The 17,695-nt window shown below is 39.1% G+C and overlaps 1 protein-coding gene across 5 annotated transcripts in view; it reads left to right on the top strand.

The window, feature by feature from the left end:
- The first annotated feature begins 819 nt into the window (after positions 1–819).
- EXOC6B (exocyst complex component 6B) overlaps positions 820–17,695 on the top strand; it is a 559,588-nt gene continuing 542,712 nt past the window's right edge. Inside the window, exon 1 of one of the 5 annotated variants that reach the window (XM_028514764.2) lies at positions 820–1,074. In XM_028514764.2, coding sequence (XP_028370565.1) covers positions 962–1,074 — 113 coding nt within the window. In that variant the 5' untranslated portion in view covers positions 820–961. The remainder of the gene's footprint in view (positions 1,075–17,695) is intronic. The other 4 variants (XM_028514769.2, XM_028514763.2, XM_036028075.1 and 1 more) reach the window with 4 other exon arrangements.

The raw sequence follows: 17,695 nt of genomic DNA on the forward strand, positions 1-17,695 counted from the left end.
GCACACTGCTTTTGATCAAATTTCTTAATGCCGAGGTTCTGATTGTGTCACTCTTCTTAAAAATCTTTAGTGGGTTGCCATTTATTTTGTAAAAATTCAAGCACTGATCAATAAATATGACTTTTAAATTCTAATCTGGGGAGTTTATGAAATGCCAATGTGCGGACCAGCATGTCCAGATGTAGCACCTGTAGTCTGTATTAAAAACAAGTTTCTAGGTGCTTCTGATATCGTTGGTCATTGGTTCAGGGGGGCATTAGACTAAAGTACAATTTCTCAGCCCAGCATTTCTCTCCAAGCATCACCTCTTACTGCTGCTTCTCTACATAGTGCAAATAAATTTCTTGCTGGTTTTCTGAGATCTCCTCATACCTTCCAGGCACACCCTTTAAACCTCGTGACCCAGTCTATGAATCCTTTGCACCCACAAGTGATCTCTGGGCTTGATTCTCTGAACTGGCTTACAGCCACATTCTGCCGTATCTCTTCGTTTGGGTTTCTTTAGCTTTTTCTCTCTGCACTCCCAACCACAGAAACCACCTTAGTCCTTCCTTATTATTCGAACCTGAAAAGCATTTTGAGCTTTGTGGCAAGGGTCTTAAACAAGAATTTGTAGGATTAGGGCCATTGTTTGACTAGATTACTGTAGCATAGGCAGTCGTTACTTGTTCCTGGCTTAAAGTGCAGTTTTCCACACTTTGTGGAAATTCCACAATTTGTGGATTTGATGAATCCACGAGCGGAATCCTTCCTAACACTTCCTAGACAACTACGAATCCCAGAGGCTGTTGCGCGGAACGCCGGCGGACGCGGTGACGCTAGGGGGCGTGCCAGGGCCGAGGGAGGGGTCGTCCTGCGGGTGGCTGGAGGCTGGGGAGGCTCTGGAACCTGGGGTGGGAGTGGGAGCGTGAGGTGAGCGGAGCCGCCGAGGGAGGCGACGGGCTGCCGGGCGCCCCAGTCTATGGAGCGGGGTAAGATGGCGGAGGCGGAGAGCCTGGAGACAGCGGCGGAGCACGAGCGGATCCTGCGGGAGATCGAGAGCACCGACACGGCCTGCATCGGGCCCACGCTCAGGTACCCCGGGGGCCGGGGTTACCCACGGGCGGGCACGAGCGGGACAGGGGGGCCAGTCCCTCGGGGCCCGTGCGTCTGGCCAGCTGCCCGCAGGGCCAGGGCGGGCGGCCCCTCCCTTGGAGAGCGGGGCGAGCGACCTCCACCCTCGGCGAGGCGGGTCCCCCTCCGCAGCCCCGACGTGGGGTCCTTTCCCGATCGCTGTCCTCCACAGCCCGGTCCCCCTGACGGCAGCTCCTGCCGCCCTCCGGGCTGGGGCGGCTTTCGTCCTCCCTGCGAGCGCGCCGGGCGGACGGTGGCTTTTACCAGGTCTTTCCCTGAGGACAGCACCCTTCTTCTCTCCCTCCGACTCCAGCGCGTCCTGCCCTGAACAGAAGCCCTGCTCTTCAGACAGCACAGAATTCCCCCCCACCCCCACCCCCACCCCCGTGATCTGTTGCTCGGAAATTAAACTCTTGCCTCCTTAAAGTCACAACCACTTCTCAGAAATGAGTTCCTGGAAATCCTAGGCCTGGAAGGAAGTTTCCCTCAACCCGTGTCCCTCTCCTGGGAGCGAGTGCTGCCGTAACTCAATCCGTAGGGCGACCTCTCCCAAAGCTGCAGCTCTGCGGTGGTGTCACTGCCCAGAGCAGCTTACTGCCTCTCAGCCCCGCTACCGTTGCTTTGCCCCGACACCTCCATTTATTTGGAGATGTCAAAAGAAACCCCCACCTACTTCACTTTACTTAAAAAAACGTAGGTATCATTTACTGTACAGTGAAAGACATTGTATCAAGCAGTTTACAAATGTAACTTACTCAAACCGCAAAACAATCCTGTCAGGTACTATTGTTACCATCATTTTATAGATGAGGCACAAAGAGGTTAAGTGACTTGCCCGAGGTTACTGAGAAAGTAAAGTTGGGGAGTTGAGGTTCCTACCCCGGCAGTCTGAATCCAGGGTCTGTGTTCTGCACCACTGCTGTTCTGCCTCAGCTGGGATTACCACCCACCTGTGCTGGTTTTGTTAATTACTCACAGACCCCAATTCCCAGCTACCTTCCCCTTTTTCCTCAGTTTACTAGAGCCCTAGAACTAACGCATCTTCCTCCTCCTTCTGGTATCCTCTGATCTCCAAGTAGCCAACAGATAGATAATTGTCTTACCCGCCCTACACAGTCTTGGGTTACTGCTTCTCCCTTCAAAGAAGAGTTACAGTACTACTGCTTTTTTTAAAATGGGGAGAGTTGCCTCATGAAAGAGTGTTTGAAGGAGGGACAAGCTGGAGACTTTACTCCACATCTCCACCTGCACAGCTTCCTTCTCCGGAGCACATTGTTAGCACAATGAGCTATGTATCCTTGAACATGACAATACATAGTAGTTTGCTAGTGAATTATGATCGTGACCATAATGGTCCTCTCTTTATCTCCTGATTTGAGCTCTTTAGGGTAAATGATCCTCATTCATTATCTTTTAGAAAAAAACCAAAGGCTACTTACTAGTATTATGAGTGCATTATTAATGGTTATTAATATTTTGTTCTCATAAAACAAGATGTTATTAGGGTTACTGAGCATGCTGTTTCAGTATTCTACTAAGAAATTTGGCTGCTGAACTGCAATTGGCAGGCAAGCAAAGTTCTCACTGGAGCAGTTAGGATTACCAGAGTTTTTAGGAGGAATTCTTCCTCAGACACCATCAGTGTTGGCTTGAGTTGGTTGTGGTTTTCCACTGCTGTAGTTCTTGGCTGATAGAATAAATGGTTTTAATTTGGTGCTATCAGTTTAGTTTGTTGTGATTTATTATGTTAACCCTCCACCAAACAGTAGTGCATATTTTTAACAACTGAATTTTGGCCTATAATTTTCAAGTGTCTTAATATAAGAATATGTGCATTATGGTTTGAATACAAGTTACTTATTCTTCCTAAAATTTGCTTCATTGTTATCATGGAGTTCTACTGAGTTCTTTTCTCACTGGAAAGTGGGGGTTTATGGGGGTAGTTTAATTGAGGGATCTTTTGCCCTAAATGGACATAGTAAAAAAAGGTGGAGGGGGAGGTTTGAGAACCTCTGCGAACATCCTATTAGTTCTAGTTGCTTTTCCTGACTCCCTGCGTCTTTGGCAGAGAACCCTAAACCTACTATCAGACCCAAGATGCAATCACTTGAACATTCTAAAATGCAAGTAGCACCCACTGTCTTTGTCTTTAGTGTAGCATGTCCCTGCCCATCTCCATCGCTGATGATCTCACCTTTTTAAAAATCTCATTCAGAAAGCAGCATGCACAGACTTGATGTTTCAGATCCCATGCTTTGCCCTGGATGCATTTCCATCATCTTAATGTCCCTCTTTTCCATCACAACCATTGAACAGGCTTGATTAAAGCAGTAGGCTCTCTTCCCTAACTTGACCCTTCACTGTAAATCTTAAACTCCTCTACCCCCCTTCATAGTTTTCCCTCTTTATTTCATCTTTTGAGGTAGCATATTTTTAAGGCACCCAGTTTTTAGCTGTTCCTGAGTTAGGTTTTGTAACCGAAGAGGAATGAAAGAGCAGAGAGTAACAGTAAATCGATAGCAGATATAACATTAGTATGTCCATCCCCCAAATTTTTGCTCTTCAGAAAAATCCACCTGGCTACTTTTGCCTAACAAGACTCTTTCCTTTGCCAACTACTACTTGTGAATCATCACTTACTTTCTTTTCCTGGTGTACCAAATTATTCTTCCAGTCTTATACTTTTTTGCTGAGGAGCCACAGTGGCTTGACTTTTCCATTATATAACTGTCCTTATTTTAATCTCAAACAATCATGCAATGTTAGTCAGCTCCCATATATCACAAGGGAGTGCCTCTCCTTTTTCATTGTAATCCTGAAAGGTCCAGGCGTATCATGCATATAGAGGCTGTTGCCTAGCAAAATCTTTCGGGAAAACAGCCATTTCTTTCTTCTCTGTCTTAAAAATTATTTTGTTAGTTGCAAGTCTTGATTTTTGCAGATGAGGAAAGAGGCCTGTAAGATGGTAGAGGCTGTCTTGTTTTTAAAGTATTAATATTGATTCCAATTTGTAGCACTAATGCTAAAATATTGATTGCAAATCACTGATGCACAATAGCTCCATATTTCAGTTTTCAAATTCCATGTCTGTATTTTTAGTTTTCTCTCATATCGCTTATCCAGTAGGTCTTTTCCTCAATTTCTCTCTAGATGATAGCAGTTAACATTCATTTTTAATTGCTGTTTCAGATTTTCTTTTTAAACTTAAAAAATAAATTTATTGAAGTAACACTGGTTAATAACATTCTATAAATTACAGATGTACATTATAATTTGACATCTGTACCATATTGTATGCTTATCACCCAAAGTCTCATTTCCTTTCATTATCATACAAACTGTTTAACATTGAAATACCATACTTTTAAAAATAACTTTATTCAGATACAATTCGTATACCATATAGTTCACCCATTTAAAGTGTATAATTCAGTGGTTTTTATTATACTCACTGTTGTGCAAAAATCACCATAATTTAATTCTGGAAAAGTTCCATCACTCCAAAAAGAAACCCTATCCCCATTAGCAGTCACTTTTCATTCTGTCTCTCCTTCCTCCCCAGGCAATCACTGTACTTGCTGTATTTTTGGGTTTGCCTATTCTGGACTTTTGTATAAATGGAATCATACAGTTTGTGTTTCTTTGTGACCAAGCATAATGTTTTCAGGGTTCATCTTTGTGGTAGATTGTATCAATACTTCATTTCTTTTTGTTGCTGAATAAGTGTTCCATTGTATGGATTTATTCATCAGGTGATGGACATTTGGGTCATTTCCATGTTGGGACTGTTACGAACAATGCTATGAATAATTTGTGTACTAGTTTTTTGGTGGGCAAATGTTTTCATTTCTCTGGCGTGTATACCTAGGAGTGGAATTTCTAGGTCATAGGGTAACTCTGTGTTTAACATTTTGGGAAACTGTCAAACTGTTTTTCAGAATGTCTGTACCATTTTACCTGCCAATCAGCAATATATGAGGGTTCCAGTTTCTTCATATCCTTGTCAGCAGCTACTATTGTCTTTTTAATTTTAGCCATTCTAGATGTGATGTTGCATCTCACTATAGCTTTGATTTGCATTTCCCTAATGGCTAAACTTTTCATGTGATTATTGGTTATTTATCTTTGGAGAAATGTCTATTCAGATCCTTGGCTCAGTTTTTGACTGGGTTATTTGAGTTTTTATTGTTGAGTTGTAAGTGTTCTTTATATGGTCAGTCTCTTACCAGATATCTAATTTGCAAATAGTTTTTTCTATTGTGTGTGTTGTCTTTATTTTTCTCTTTTATTTTTTCTTTTATTTTTTAATAATATTTTATTGATTGTGCTATTACAGTTGTCCCGAATTTTCCCCCTTAGCCCCTCTCCACCCAATATCCCTGAATCCCTCAGACAATCCCTTCACCTTTGTTCCTGTCCATGGGTCATGCATATAGGTTCTTTGGCTACTCTGTCCTATACTGTATTTTACATCCCCATGGCTATTCTGTACCTACCTATTTATACTACTTAATCCCCTCATCTCTTCACCCATTCCCCCAAACCGCCCTCCTATCTGGCAACCAACAAAATGCTCTCTGTATCCATGATTTTGTCTCTGTTCTTGTTCATTTAGTTTTTTTTAAAGTATATTATTTATTTATTTTTGGAGGGAGAGGAAGGGAAAGGAGGAAGAGAGGGAGAGAACCATCGATGAGTGAGAGACACATCAATCAGCTACCTCTTGCTTGCCTCCAACCTGGGACCTGGGCTACAACCCAGGCATGAACCCTGACAGGGAATTCAGCCAGTGATCTTTTGATTTGCAGACTGATGCTCAATCCACTGAGCCACACCAGCCAGGGCACTTAGTTTGTTTTTTAGATTTAATTGTTGATAGTATATATTTATGGCCATTTTATTGTTCATAGTTTTGATCTTCCTTTTCCTAAATAAGATCCTTGAACATTTCATATAATAATGGTTTGGTGATGATGAATTCCTTTATTTTTTTCTTGTCTGGGAAGCTCTTTATCTGCCCTTCAATTCTAAATGATAGCTTTGTTGGGTAGAGCAATCTTGTAGGTCCTGCTTTTTATGACTTTCCATATTTCTTGTCAATCCCTTCTAGCCTGCAAGGTTTCTTTTGAAAAATCAGCTGACAGTCTTACGGGAACTAGTCTCTAGGTAACTGACTGCTTTTCTTTTGCTGCTTTTAAGATTCTCTCTTTATCTTTAACCTTTGACATATCAATTGTGATGTGTCTTGGAGTGGGCCTCTTTGCATCCATCTTGTTTGGGCCTCTCTGTTACCCAGACTTGCATGTCTAGTTCCTTCACCAACTTAAGAATGTTTTCTTTTATTCTTTTTTCAAATAGATTTCCAATTTCTTGCTCTTTGTCTTCTCCTTCTGGCACCCCTATAATACAAATGTTGGAACACTTGAAATTGTTCTACAGGCTCATTATACTACCCTCAGGTTTTTTTTTTTAAGATTCTTTCTTCTTCTTCTTCTTTTCTTCTTCTTCATTGTATTTTGCTTCCTTATGTTCCAAATCATTGATTTGATTCTCACCTTTATTCACTCTACTGTTGTTTCCCTGTACATTGTTCTTTATTTCAATTAGTGTGTCCTTCATTTCTGACTGGCTCTTTTTTATGCTGTTGAGGTCCTCACTAAGTTCCTTGAGCATCCTTATAACCAGTGTTTTGAACTCTGCATCTGATAGACTGCTTGTCTCCATTTCATTTAGCCCTTTTTCTAGAGTTTTGACCTGTTCTTTAATTTGGGCCATGTTTATTTGTCTCCTCATTTGGGCAGCCTCCCTGTGTTTGTTTCTATGTGTTAGGTAGAGCTGCTGTAACTCCTTATCTTGATAACATGGCCTAATGTAGTAGGTGTCCTATAGGGTCCAGTGGCACAGCCTCCTCTATCACCCAAGCTGGGTACATGAGGTGTGCCCACTGTGTGGGCCGAGTACACGCTCTTCTTATAGTTGAGTCTTGATTGTTGTTGGCAGGTCAATGGAAGGGATTTACCCAGGCCAGTCAGCTGCAAGGACTGTCTGACCACTGACCACCAACCTACACCCTCCATGGAGGATCAGCTGTGCAGGGGCAGTGTGGTGGTGTTCTGACGTGGTCTGTAGCTGTCCACTGGGTGCACATGCTCTGGGGCTTTCTGGGTGGTGCAGGCCACGTGCAGTCCCTACCTGTGTTTGCCTGGGACCACTCTGCATGAACTACCAAGCAGTCTGCAGATGGCTGTTACTTGTTCTGGGCTTGGAGATTCCCAGGTGAGGCCAAGCTGCGAATCTAGGCTGTTTGCTGCTAGTGCGGGGCCTGGGGCCACTTACCAAGAGGTATGGGGGCTGGGGTTTACTGAGGCCTGTGTTGCTTATTTGGGGGAATTGAGGAAGTTGGGAAACATGAACCAAGACCAGCATTTCATATGGAAAAGCCATTGTTAATAGCTTGTGTGGGCACATAAGTTGGGTGGGGCAGGGCCTCAGGGGATGTCCAGGGCAGGACAGACAGTTTTAACCAGGCCGATGCAGTCTCAGATATAGCACCTGCCTGTTGGCTCTGTGGCTCTGGGGGTGGGGCATTCAGAAAAGGAAAAATGGCCTCCCAGACCTTTCTGTCTGGGAGAAGGCTGTTCCCCAGCTCTTGCCTTGCTGCCAGACACTTCAGTTTCTCTCTGTATGCCACTGGTGCCTTTCAAGCTGCTACCCTGGTGCTAGAGTTCAGAGGGAGCTAGTCTGGGTAAATCCATGTGTGGGTTCTTTAAGAGGAACTGCTCAGACTCCAGAAGTTTCTTCCACTGTTTCAATCCCTGCTGGTTTTTGCAGCCAGAAGTTATGGGGACTTATCTTCCTGGCACTGGAACCCTGGGCTGGGAAGCCTGGTGTGGGGCTGGGACTCCTCATTCCTGAGATATCCCTCCCAAAGTTTTATCTACCACATGTGGGTGTGGGACCAGCCCCTTGCTCCCAGGTTTTTATCCACCACACATGGGTGTGAGACCAGCCTGTTCCATGTCTACACCCCTCCCACAGTCTGGATGGATGTGGTTTCTTTAATTTCATAGTTGTTGGACTTCCATTCAACTGGTTTCTGATGGTTCTGAGTGATGATTATTCTGTAGATTCGTTGCAATTTTAATGTGGTTGTGAGAGGAGGCGAGCCGTATTTACCTGTGCTGCCATCTGACTGGAGCTCCTCTTCTTTCTGCTTTTTTGATGGTATCATTTGTTGCACAAAATTTTTTAATTTTAATGTAATTCAGTTTATCTACTTTTAATTTTTTTGCTTGTGCTTTTGGTTTATCTTGGAAGCCTTTGCTTAGCCCAAGACCACGAAGATTTATTCATTTGTTTTTTCTAAGAGTTTAGAATTCTGTCTTTTACATTAAGGTCTGTGACCCATTTTGAGTTAATTTTTGTATCTAGGAGAAGGAAGAATGTCCAGTTTCATTCTTTTACTGTCCTGTTGCCATTCTGTTGCTATCCACTTGTTCTAGCACCATTTGCTGAGTGCCCTCTTTTATTTTTAGAAGATTTTGGTTATTTATTTTTAGAGAGAGAGGAAGGGAGGGAGAAAGAGAGGAAGAGGAACATTGATGTGTGAGAGAAACACCATTGGTTGCCTGTCACAAGGCCTCCAACTGGGGATCGGCGTGCAGTCCAGGCATGTTCTCTGACTGGGGATTGAATCAGGAGACCTTTGGTTTGCAGGATGATGCCCAACCCACTGTGCCACCACACCAGTCAGGGCGAGTGCCCTCTTTCCCACTCAGATATACTCCTGGTGGATTTATCTTGACCTTTTTACCCTGTAATTTTTATTTCTTATTTGTGGTAGAAGTCTAATAGTCAAGACCCAGTCATTATGTTTATTTGACTTTGCTATTCAGCCTGACTGTCCATCTTGAGTGTTCTCATCCAGGAAGAATTTTGCTCTAATGTTTTCAGCTAATGGTTTTCTCTAGTGCAATTGCTACCTTCCATTCTGAGGTCCTGTGTTATAACGAGAGTGATGTGATTGCTATATTTGATCTTAGGAAAGCATTTACTTTAGGGACTGATTGTTTACTTTAGGGACCTTATGGAATTGGTTTGTGTCATACTACCCAGTCTTAACATTAACATAAAGTATATTAACAATACAATCTTATCTGTTTAATTATTTGCACTGTAAAAACATTATGTCAACCTTATACAATTTTGGAAACTGTTAAAAAATTTCTTGTCATCTTATAACACAGCTGCTCTTATTTTGGTGCATTTCCTTCTAGACCTTTGCCTTATATATTTTGTTTTTACAAAGCTGTACTTTCTCACTATTGGTCCATGCTTGGACTTCTTTAATCAATTAATTATTTTTATAAGCAACTTACCACCTCAGTGGGCAATTTTTTCTCATTTATAAAATGGGGATGATGCCATTTACATTGTAGGAACAGTCATTTTTAAAAAAGGAGTCTTGCATTCTTCACACTACCTGCTAGGTAGCAGTCACTCGGGTATTATGAGTCCTCTTCAGCCTTTTGTTTGCTGTGTGGCCTTAATGTATTTCTGTTTTTGGAGTTATGTTAGTTTAGTGGTCCTTGCCCCCCCCCCCCCCTTTTTTTTTTTGCCTGTACTCACATATATGAGGGATGTAATAATCAACAGTAATGAGACCTTATTGAGACAGAGTGGAGAATGGAGGAGGATATCAGAAGCAAATTTGTAAAGCTCCTCAGGTGAGTCTGGTATTCCTCATGTAGTCATTGAGGGGAAAGAAATGATCTCTCATTGCCGATTGCTAGTTTTTTTTTAGTAGTAGTGCCTTTTAAAAATTACAGTTTTATATTTTAATTATAAATGCAAGATAATGACTTTGAAAAAGGTTGAGACAGACAACAATAAACTTAATCCTACCATCCTTTCACAAATCATAGATTTGTATATTTCTTTTTAACTTTTTTCATATGCATTTTTATTATATTAGGTATTAGTAGGGTAGTATCATGTCATGTCTTACTTTAGTTAGCATGTTATATACAGTTTCATAGTTTGTTATATATTTTATAGCTATATCATTAAAAACTATTTAGTGACTTGAAAGATAAACAAGCATCTTTTTGTTGTTCCACTTATTATTGCATTAATTGGTTACTTCTTGTATGTGCCCTGACCATGGATTGAACCTGCAACCTTGGCGTATCAGTGATGATGCTCTAACTCACTGAACTACCTAGCCAGGGCTGTAGCTATATCATTTAGTGGCTTCATTCATTCATTATTTTTTTTTCATTTGTGAGTTAATTTACTCATTCATTCAGCAAATACTTACTGAGCAGCTTCTATGTATTAGATACTCTTCCAGGCTCTGGGATACAGCAAGAAACAAAACAGACAAATGTTGCCCTTGTGGACCTTGTGTTTGAGTGGCACACGCACAGAATAAACAAACAGATGTGGAGTAATGCTATTTAGTGATTAGTGTTATGTATGATGGGGTATTGTTTTGATTAGGTGGTTAGACAAAGTCCTGGCAGAGGTTTGAAGACAGTGAAAGAACAAACCATGTCGTTCTAGGAGCAGTTTCTTCCAGATGGAGGGCACAATGTTAAGGTCCTCAGGAGAAGCATGAAGGTGGGAGGCGATGGAAGGAGAGTAGTCAGTGTCCAGGTGGCGTTGACTAAGAAGAGGCTGATTTTCCTCCAGCTGTTATAGGAATGTACAGGAGAGCTTTGAGCACAAAAGGGCCGTGCTCTAAGTTATATGAAACAAGAAACATTCTGGCTGCTGTGTGGCGACATTAAGAGAAGAAACGGGGAAATTGTCCAAGGGATATTTGCAAGTAATACGATGCAAGAAGATGGTTGTTGCAATAAGGTGTGGAGGAGAAGATGATGAGAAATAGATTTAGAACATATTTTGAAAGTAGAGCCAAAAGATGTATTATTTATGGGGATTAAAGAATGAAGAAAGTTAAGGATGATTCTAAGGGTCTTAGCCTAAGTAACTGAGTAAATGGTGGTACCATTTATTGGAATAGGAAATAAAGAAGAACTTTATTTGTCTTCATAGCACTTACTACTACTGCCTGATATAAGTGATTTTCGATTATATCCTCCACTGGAATATGTAGTCCAGGAGAGGAGGGATTTTGTTTCTTTTGTTTGCTGCTCTATTTTGAGAGCCTAAAGAATGCCTGGCATATAGTTGGTGCTCAATTAATATTTGTTGAATATTATGAACTGTTAATTATCTAGGTTCATTAACTGACTTGCGAATTAACTGTCTTAAAAATATGACTAGGCTTAAAAAATAACACTGCTGAAAATCTTAAGAATGTCTACATATTAGAAATGTTTATTTTTTGGAATTACATGTAATTTTATAGTTCTTCTTTCTTTTTGTCAACCCAAAGTATAATGTGTGACCTTGAAACCCTGTTATACTTTTGTATATTGTGTAGTGTTATCAAAGGTTTGAAAATTTAAGTATGATCACTCTAGTGATTAGAATGTTATAATCTAAGTGTATGGTCTATAACTAAAGCTTAGAATTGACAAAAGGTTAAAATTGTACATTTGGGAAAAGGGGGTGGGTAGTGTTAAATGTTTCATAACTATAAAGAATGGGAGAATGAGATTTTTTTGTGGTTTGATAAAGAGAAGTTAGGTTTTATTTTAATAACCTTATTGAGTTGTCAAGCAAATTGAAAAAAATGAAAAACTGCAAAAAACCCTCTGTGGCTGATAAGACAATGCTGATTAGGTTCAATCAGTAGTGGGCTCTGTGTCTAATTTTACTTGAGCTAAATAAAAAGTTTTCTTTGAAGCTCTTTCAAAGGTTATTCTGATGTGTTATGTGATTAATTAGATTCAAACTACAGAAAAATTAGTAGTTACAGGGAGAAATTAAATGGAAGTGTAGCATTTGGCAATTGTGCTGATGCTGAATTTCAGGAGTTTGTTATCTTCAGATCAAATATATAGTGTTTGTGAAACTGATCTGGAAATCTTATGTAATACAACTTTGAAAATAAAAAATGAATAGATGGGGGGAGGTTGAGGGTAGAGGGGTTGATCAAAAAAGAAAAAGAACTTGTGGACACAGACAACAGTATGGTGATTGTCGGGAGGCGGGATGTGGGTGGAGGTAGAAGAGGGTATAAAGGGGATAAATGGTAATGGAAAAAAATACAATAAAAAACAAACAAACCAACCATATTTGCCCTGGCTGTTTGTGTCTCAGTTGGTTGGAGCATTGTCCCATAACCAAAATGTTGTGGATTTGATCTCCAGTCAGGGCACATACCTAGGCTGCAGGTTCAATCTGGGTGCATATGATCCGGTTCTAGTGTGTACTGAAGGCAACCAATTGATGTTTTTCTCTTATATCGATGTTTCTCTCCCTTCCTCTCTCTCTAAAAGCAAGGGAAAAAATGTCCTTGGGTGAGGATTAAAAAAAAACTATTAAAAAATGAATAGGTAAATTATCTTCATTTGTGTGGGTTTGAAATGTTTCATTTAAAAAAATGAAAAGCCCTGGCTGGCGTAGCTCAGTGGATTGAGCACGGGCTGTGAACCAAAGCATCTCAGGTTCGATTCCCAGTTAGGGCGCATGCCTGGGTTGCAGGCCATAGCCCCCAGCAACCGCACATTGATGTTTCTCTCTCTCTGTTTCTCCCTCCCTTCCCTCTCTAAAAATAAATAAATAAAATCTTAAAAAAAAAGAAAAGAAAAGGGTATAAACCATAGATCTAATAAATACTGTTTTCTTCCATTCCCTCTGTTTCCTCATTTTACTAGTTTGTTGTTTATTCTTCTATTGTAGTTTTTATGCAAATATAAGCATATATAATTTTATTTTCTCCTCCTTTTTACAAAATAAATAGTATACTGTATACATAGTTATATAGCTTAGTTTTTAACTCAGTATATTTTGGAAATTAGTATGCAGAGATTTTCCTTATTCTTTTTTTACAGCTGCAGAGTATTCCATTATGTAAATATACCATGGTTTACTCAATCAATCCCCTGTTTCTGTGAACTTGGGTTTTCAGCTTTTTCCTGGGCAAAATAACACAGCACTTATAACCTTGGATATTTGTCATTTCTTATTTTATATTTCATACTGTATCTGTAGGATAGATTCCCAGAAGTGAGATTGCTGGTAAATGATTCATGTATCTGTAATTTGGTAGGTATTAATCTCTGCAGAGGTTGTGACATTTTGCTCTTTCTGAACAGTCTGTGAAATTGCTCATTTCTCTATAGCTTTCTTGATAGCATATGTATTAGTCTTTTGAATTTTTGCCAATATGGTAAATGATAAATGGGATTTTGATATAGTTTTCATTTGTCCTTTTCATATTATGAGTGCAGCTTAATATCTCTATGTAGAAAGGCTTTCTGTGTATCTTTGGGGGGTGTGTGTGTGTACTGTTGTTCATGTTCTTTGCTGATTTTTCTATAAAGTTTGCTTTTTGATTTGGGAGCACCAGTACAGAACCTTTGATAGTTATGCTTTGTTTAACTAAACATGGCAGGAGTATACAAATTGAAATGAGTTGTTATGACTAAAACAAAGAAACCATTGTTTTTAAGGAATGAAAGCTTCAAACCTGCTTTTCCATTGTTTTAGTCATAAAGGGACATGAGTAAACACACATTTAAAAGAATTTTTAAGAATCATGTATCAGGAGGCTGTAATAATTCGAAATCAGAAGTTTTTTGGGGGAATGCAGTGATATTAGATAATTGTGCTTCACATACAAATAAAAGTTTTAACAAGTCAGAGGATTTCAACATTTAAATAATTTTTTACTTTACAGTTGTAGGGCATGGCCCTGGCCGGGTATCTCAGTTTGGTTAGAGCATTGTCTTGGTACCCCAAGGTTGCGGGATCCATCCATTATCAGGGCACATAAAGAATCAACCAATGAGTGCATAAAATAAGTGTCACAACAAATCAACATTTCCTTTTCTCCCTCTCCCTAAAATCAATAAATAAAATATTATGGTATGTATTTTTATGTTTACATCACATACCATAAAATATTATGGTATGTATTTTTATGTTTACATCAATTGCTAACACAATTGTGTTGTGTTAGCATCAACACAATTAGCATATGCATTAGTTGCAAAAAGTTAAAAGGACATTTAGTATGGTTTGGGAAACAGTTTAGAATTTAGATGACATTTATGACAGTTTTAGTTTCTAATATGATATATATGAATATTAATTAGGTCACTGGGGATAATAAAGATATTTTGGTCCTTTATATCATTGAAGTTGTTGATTGTTTGTAGTATTTGCTAATGATGTAATAATTGATTTAATCACACACCAAAATCAAGCTTTCAACTGAAAGCAACTGAAGAGATAAAATTAGTAAGTGGCTTATCTATGAAATGTGTGAATCTGAGTTGAGAACTTGAGCAGTGATGACATTTTAAATTTGCCTTGGGGGGGGGGAGCAAAAATAGTGAGGGGGAGGAGTTAGTAGAAACTGAGTGTCCCCCCCCCCCCCCCCCCCCGAGCTTAAACACTTTGAGATGTAAGGTGACTAATAGGTCATTTCTTAGATATGTCTGCGGTGGCTGTGGTGACATAGAGTAAAGTCATTTTTGCCACGTACTAGTATTTGTTGGAGTATTTAGAAAACAAGGAAGATAGTTACTCAAAGATGAATCAATGTTGTATGGATTTTGTTCCAATATTTGAATTAAGGGAGTTAAGCTAAGAAATAAACAACAGTAATAGAATATTTTAATATTTTGGCTATTTAAAAACAATTTGTGACATGCATATCTTTAAATTATATGTATATTTAACATTTGTAAATGTCTGTAGAATGGTAAATGTTTTCCTTTAAATTGCATGTAACTTAACATTTATATTTTACACCATATTTTGATTTCTTTTTAAAAGATTTATTTATTTTTAGAGAGAGAAGGAGGGGGAGAGAGAGAGAGAAACATCAATGTGCGGGTTGCTTCTCGAGTGCTCCCTACTGGGGACTTGGCCTGTAACCCAGGCATGTGCCCTGACTGGGAATCAAACTGGTGACCCTTTGGTTCTCAGGCTGGCACTCAATCCACGGAGCCACACCAAAAGGGCACACATTTTGACTATTTTTTTTTGAGAGGAGATTAATTTTGTCTTAATTCTGTTTTGGGGTGTTTTCAATTTCCTTTCCCTTATTCTGGTTAATCGACAATTGACTAATATTTCTCTTCTCTAATTTTCCCCTTGCCTTGTTCTAGAAAGGAGTTAGATAGTTTCCAAAAATATATATTATTTAAAAAATACATATAATAGATGTATCAGAGGTGGCGAGGAAATTGGGGCAAATGGAAAACAAAGGCAGGAAGGAGTATATGAAATCAAGTTTGTGAGCATTAGAAGATTTGTAAACAGGTCTTTTAGAACCTTTAATATGTCCCAGAAGAATGCCTTTTTGATCCCCCAGGAGGTATTGAGTCAGAGTATAACTTCTTAGTGGGGGAGCCATAACTTACTGAGCTCCACAAAGGAAAAGACATGGAGGGAACTTAGATGTATAAAAAATTTGTATTTGAAGGCCTGTTCAGTTTTTAAAGGTAGGCTATCACTTTGGCTCTAGGCTTTCTAATAAGTAGTACAAAAAATAAAAAAGAGACATGTTCAGTTATTTGAGTTATGGTGTTGTACAATTAAAAAGTACTTAGCACAGCTGTTCCTGGTTCTAAGTAAGACCAGAGAACTGTTTCTCCCATATGTCCTCACAAAGAAGGCCCTGTATAATGTAACTTTAATATCCACATAGTAAATGCAGCAATATGAGACAAGCTGTTTCCTGTATTGCCCTTCAGCGAAAGCGTATGGCATGACCGAAGTACAGTTTAGTAAAAGCAGTTCTGAAGGGAGCCAGAGGAATGCAGTTCTCTGCTGGTGTTGGCTTAATCAAGGCATAGATTTGATAATATCTACAGTGGTTTGGAAGGTTCATTATTCCTTCCTCCCTTCCTTTTTTTGATCATTGGTTACTTTGGGGGTCTTATGAATGCTACAGACACTTTCCTTAGTAAAATGCATATGTGCCCTGTCTCTGTGATTTCTAATCTGAGAGAATGTATGCATTGCATATGCTTTAGTTATTTCTTCATAAGTACTACTTTTAATAGTCAAGATTTTACATAAATAATGAATGCGGGTCAAAATTATATTTTCTGCCTTTTTTTGCTGAATGTATTACTTAGTTCTTAGGTAGTATGAGCTATCTATGCTTTACAAGTACACCTGCTGTGAGTAGAATTAATATCTTTTTATGAAAGTCAAATAACCTGAGTAAGCCACCTTATTCCATGAAAAGAAGTAGAGTGAGGGAGAGTACTCAGGGGTTGGGCCAAGATTCTTACCTAGCACTTATATAAATGCCATTAGAGCCACAATAATTTTATTTGAAACAATCTAAATTTTATGTTAAAACAAAACCCAACTCACATTGGCCATTTAAAAAATTGCCAACAAGTAAAATAATGATAGATGCTTTGCCTTTAGCTATGTAATTTAGATGGCACTGGCTGGAAAATGTATATGTTATTAAGAACATTATTTATTTGGAATGTCTGGAAACTTCCTTATTCTAGATTTATAATGAAAAAAACTGAGATATGTAACTCTCAAGAGCACAATAATTAGTAAAAGAAGTTTAAGCATGTAATACATGTTTGCATAACTATACTTTAGAACTTATATTACCCAGCGAAAGAAACATCTATGAGCAAGAATGATCACAGTGCAACCAACTATATTACCTTAATGTGATACACGGTGATACGTAGGGACTGTGACTCTGTTGAAACACCCACCTACTGCTCAGTCCTGAAGGTACCACATTGACATGCGTGTTGCGCTGTAGTGGATTTAACTTCACTCAGTACTGTTGTTTTATAATCAGACTGATCATTAGATAAGAGCAAAATCATGACATTAACAATAACCTTTTTTTTTTTAAAGAGCAATTTGATAATTTTTTGAGTTCAGGTGCTCCAGTGTTTTGAATACTAGATAAATGTTCTGTTGTTAGATAAATGATGAAGGCCATTTGCCAAAAATTATGATTTGGTTAAAATACAGGCTCTTTTGCTGTATTCATTTTTGATTAAAAAGCTGTAGGGTAACACAGGCTTTCAGTTTTGATCTGTTTTTATATACTTGGAACATGAAAAGCTCTGTGACAAAAGTGTATCTTTTGGAGCACTAACATTTCGTTGCGGGTCTAAGCCAAGTGTCTTTGCTCCTTTGTTCTCAGTATCTCTGTTTTCTGTCCTCATATTTGTGCTTTCTTTTTGTGTCTCCCTTTTATGTCCTATAATTTAGAACTTCATATAATTTTAAAATATACATTATCTAGTGAAGCACCCAAGCAAGGAAGAGTCACACAGTGCAGCTACATTTCACTTTCCAGGGACGCTCTGGTGCCAACAAACAATAAAATTGTAATGTGATATTATCAAGCAATAATAATGAATAAGAGTAGTAGATATTGAGCTTGACTGACTATATGTTATGAAACATTCTTGGTATGAAGTCTTATTTTGGGAAATATGTG

This window comes from Phyllostomus discolor, chromosome 6 (assembly GCF_004126475.2).
Source record: "Phyllostomus discolor isolate MPI-MPIP mPhyDis1 chromosome 6, mPhyDis1.pri.v3, whole genome shotgun sequence".
NCBI lineage: Eukaryota > Metazoa > Chordata > Mammalia > Chiroptera > Phyllostomidae > Phyllostomus > Phyllostomus discolor.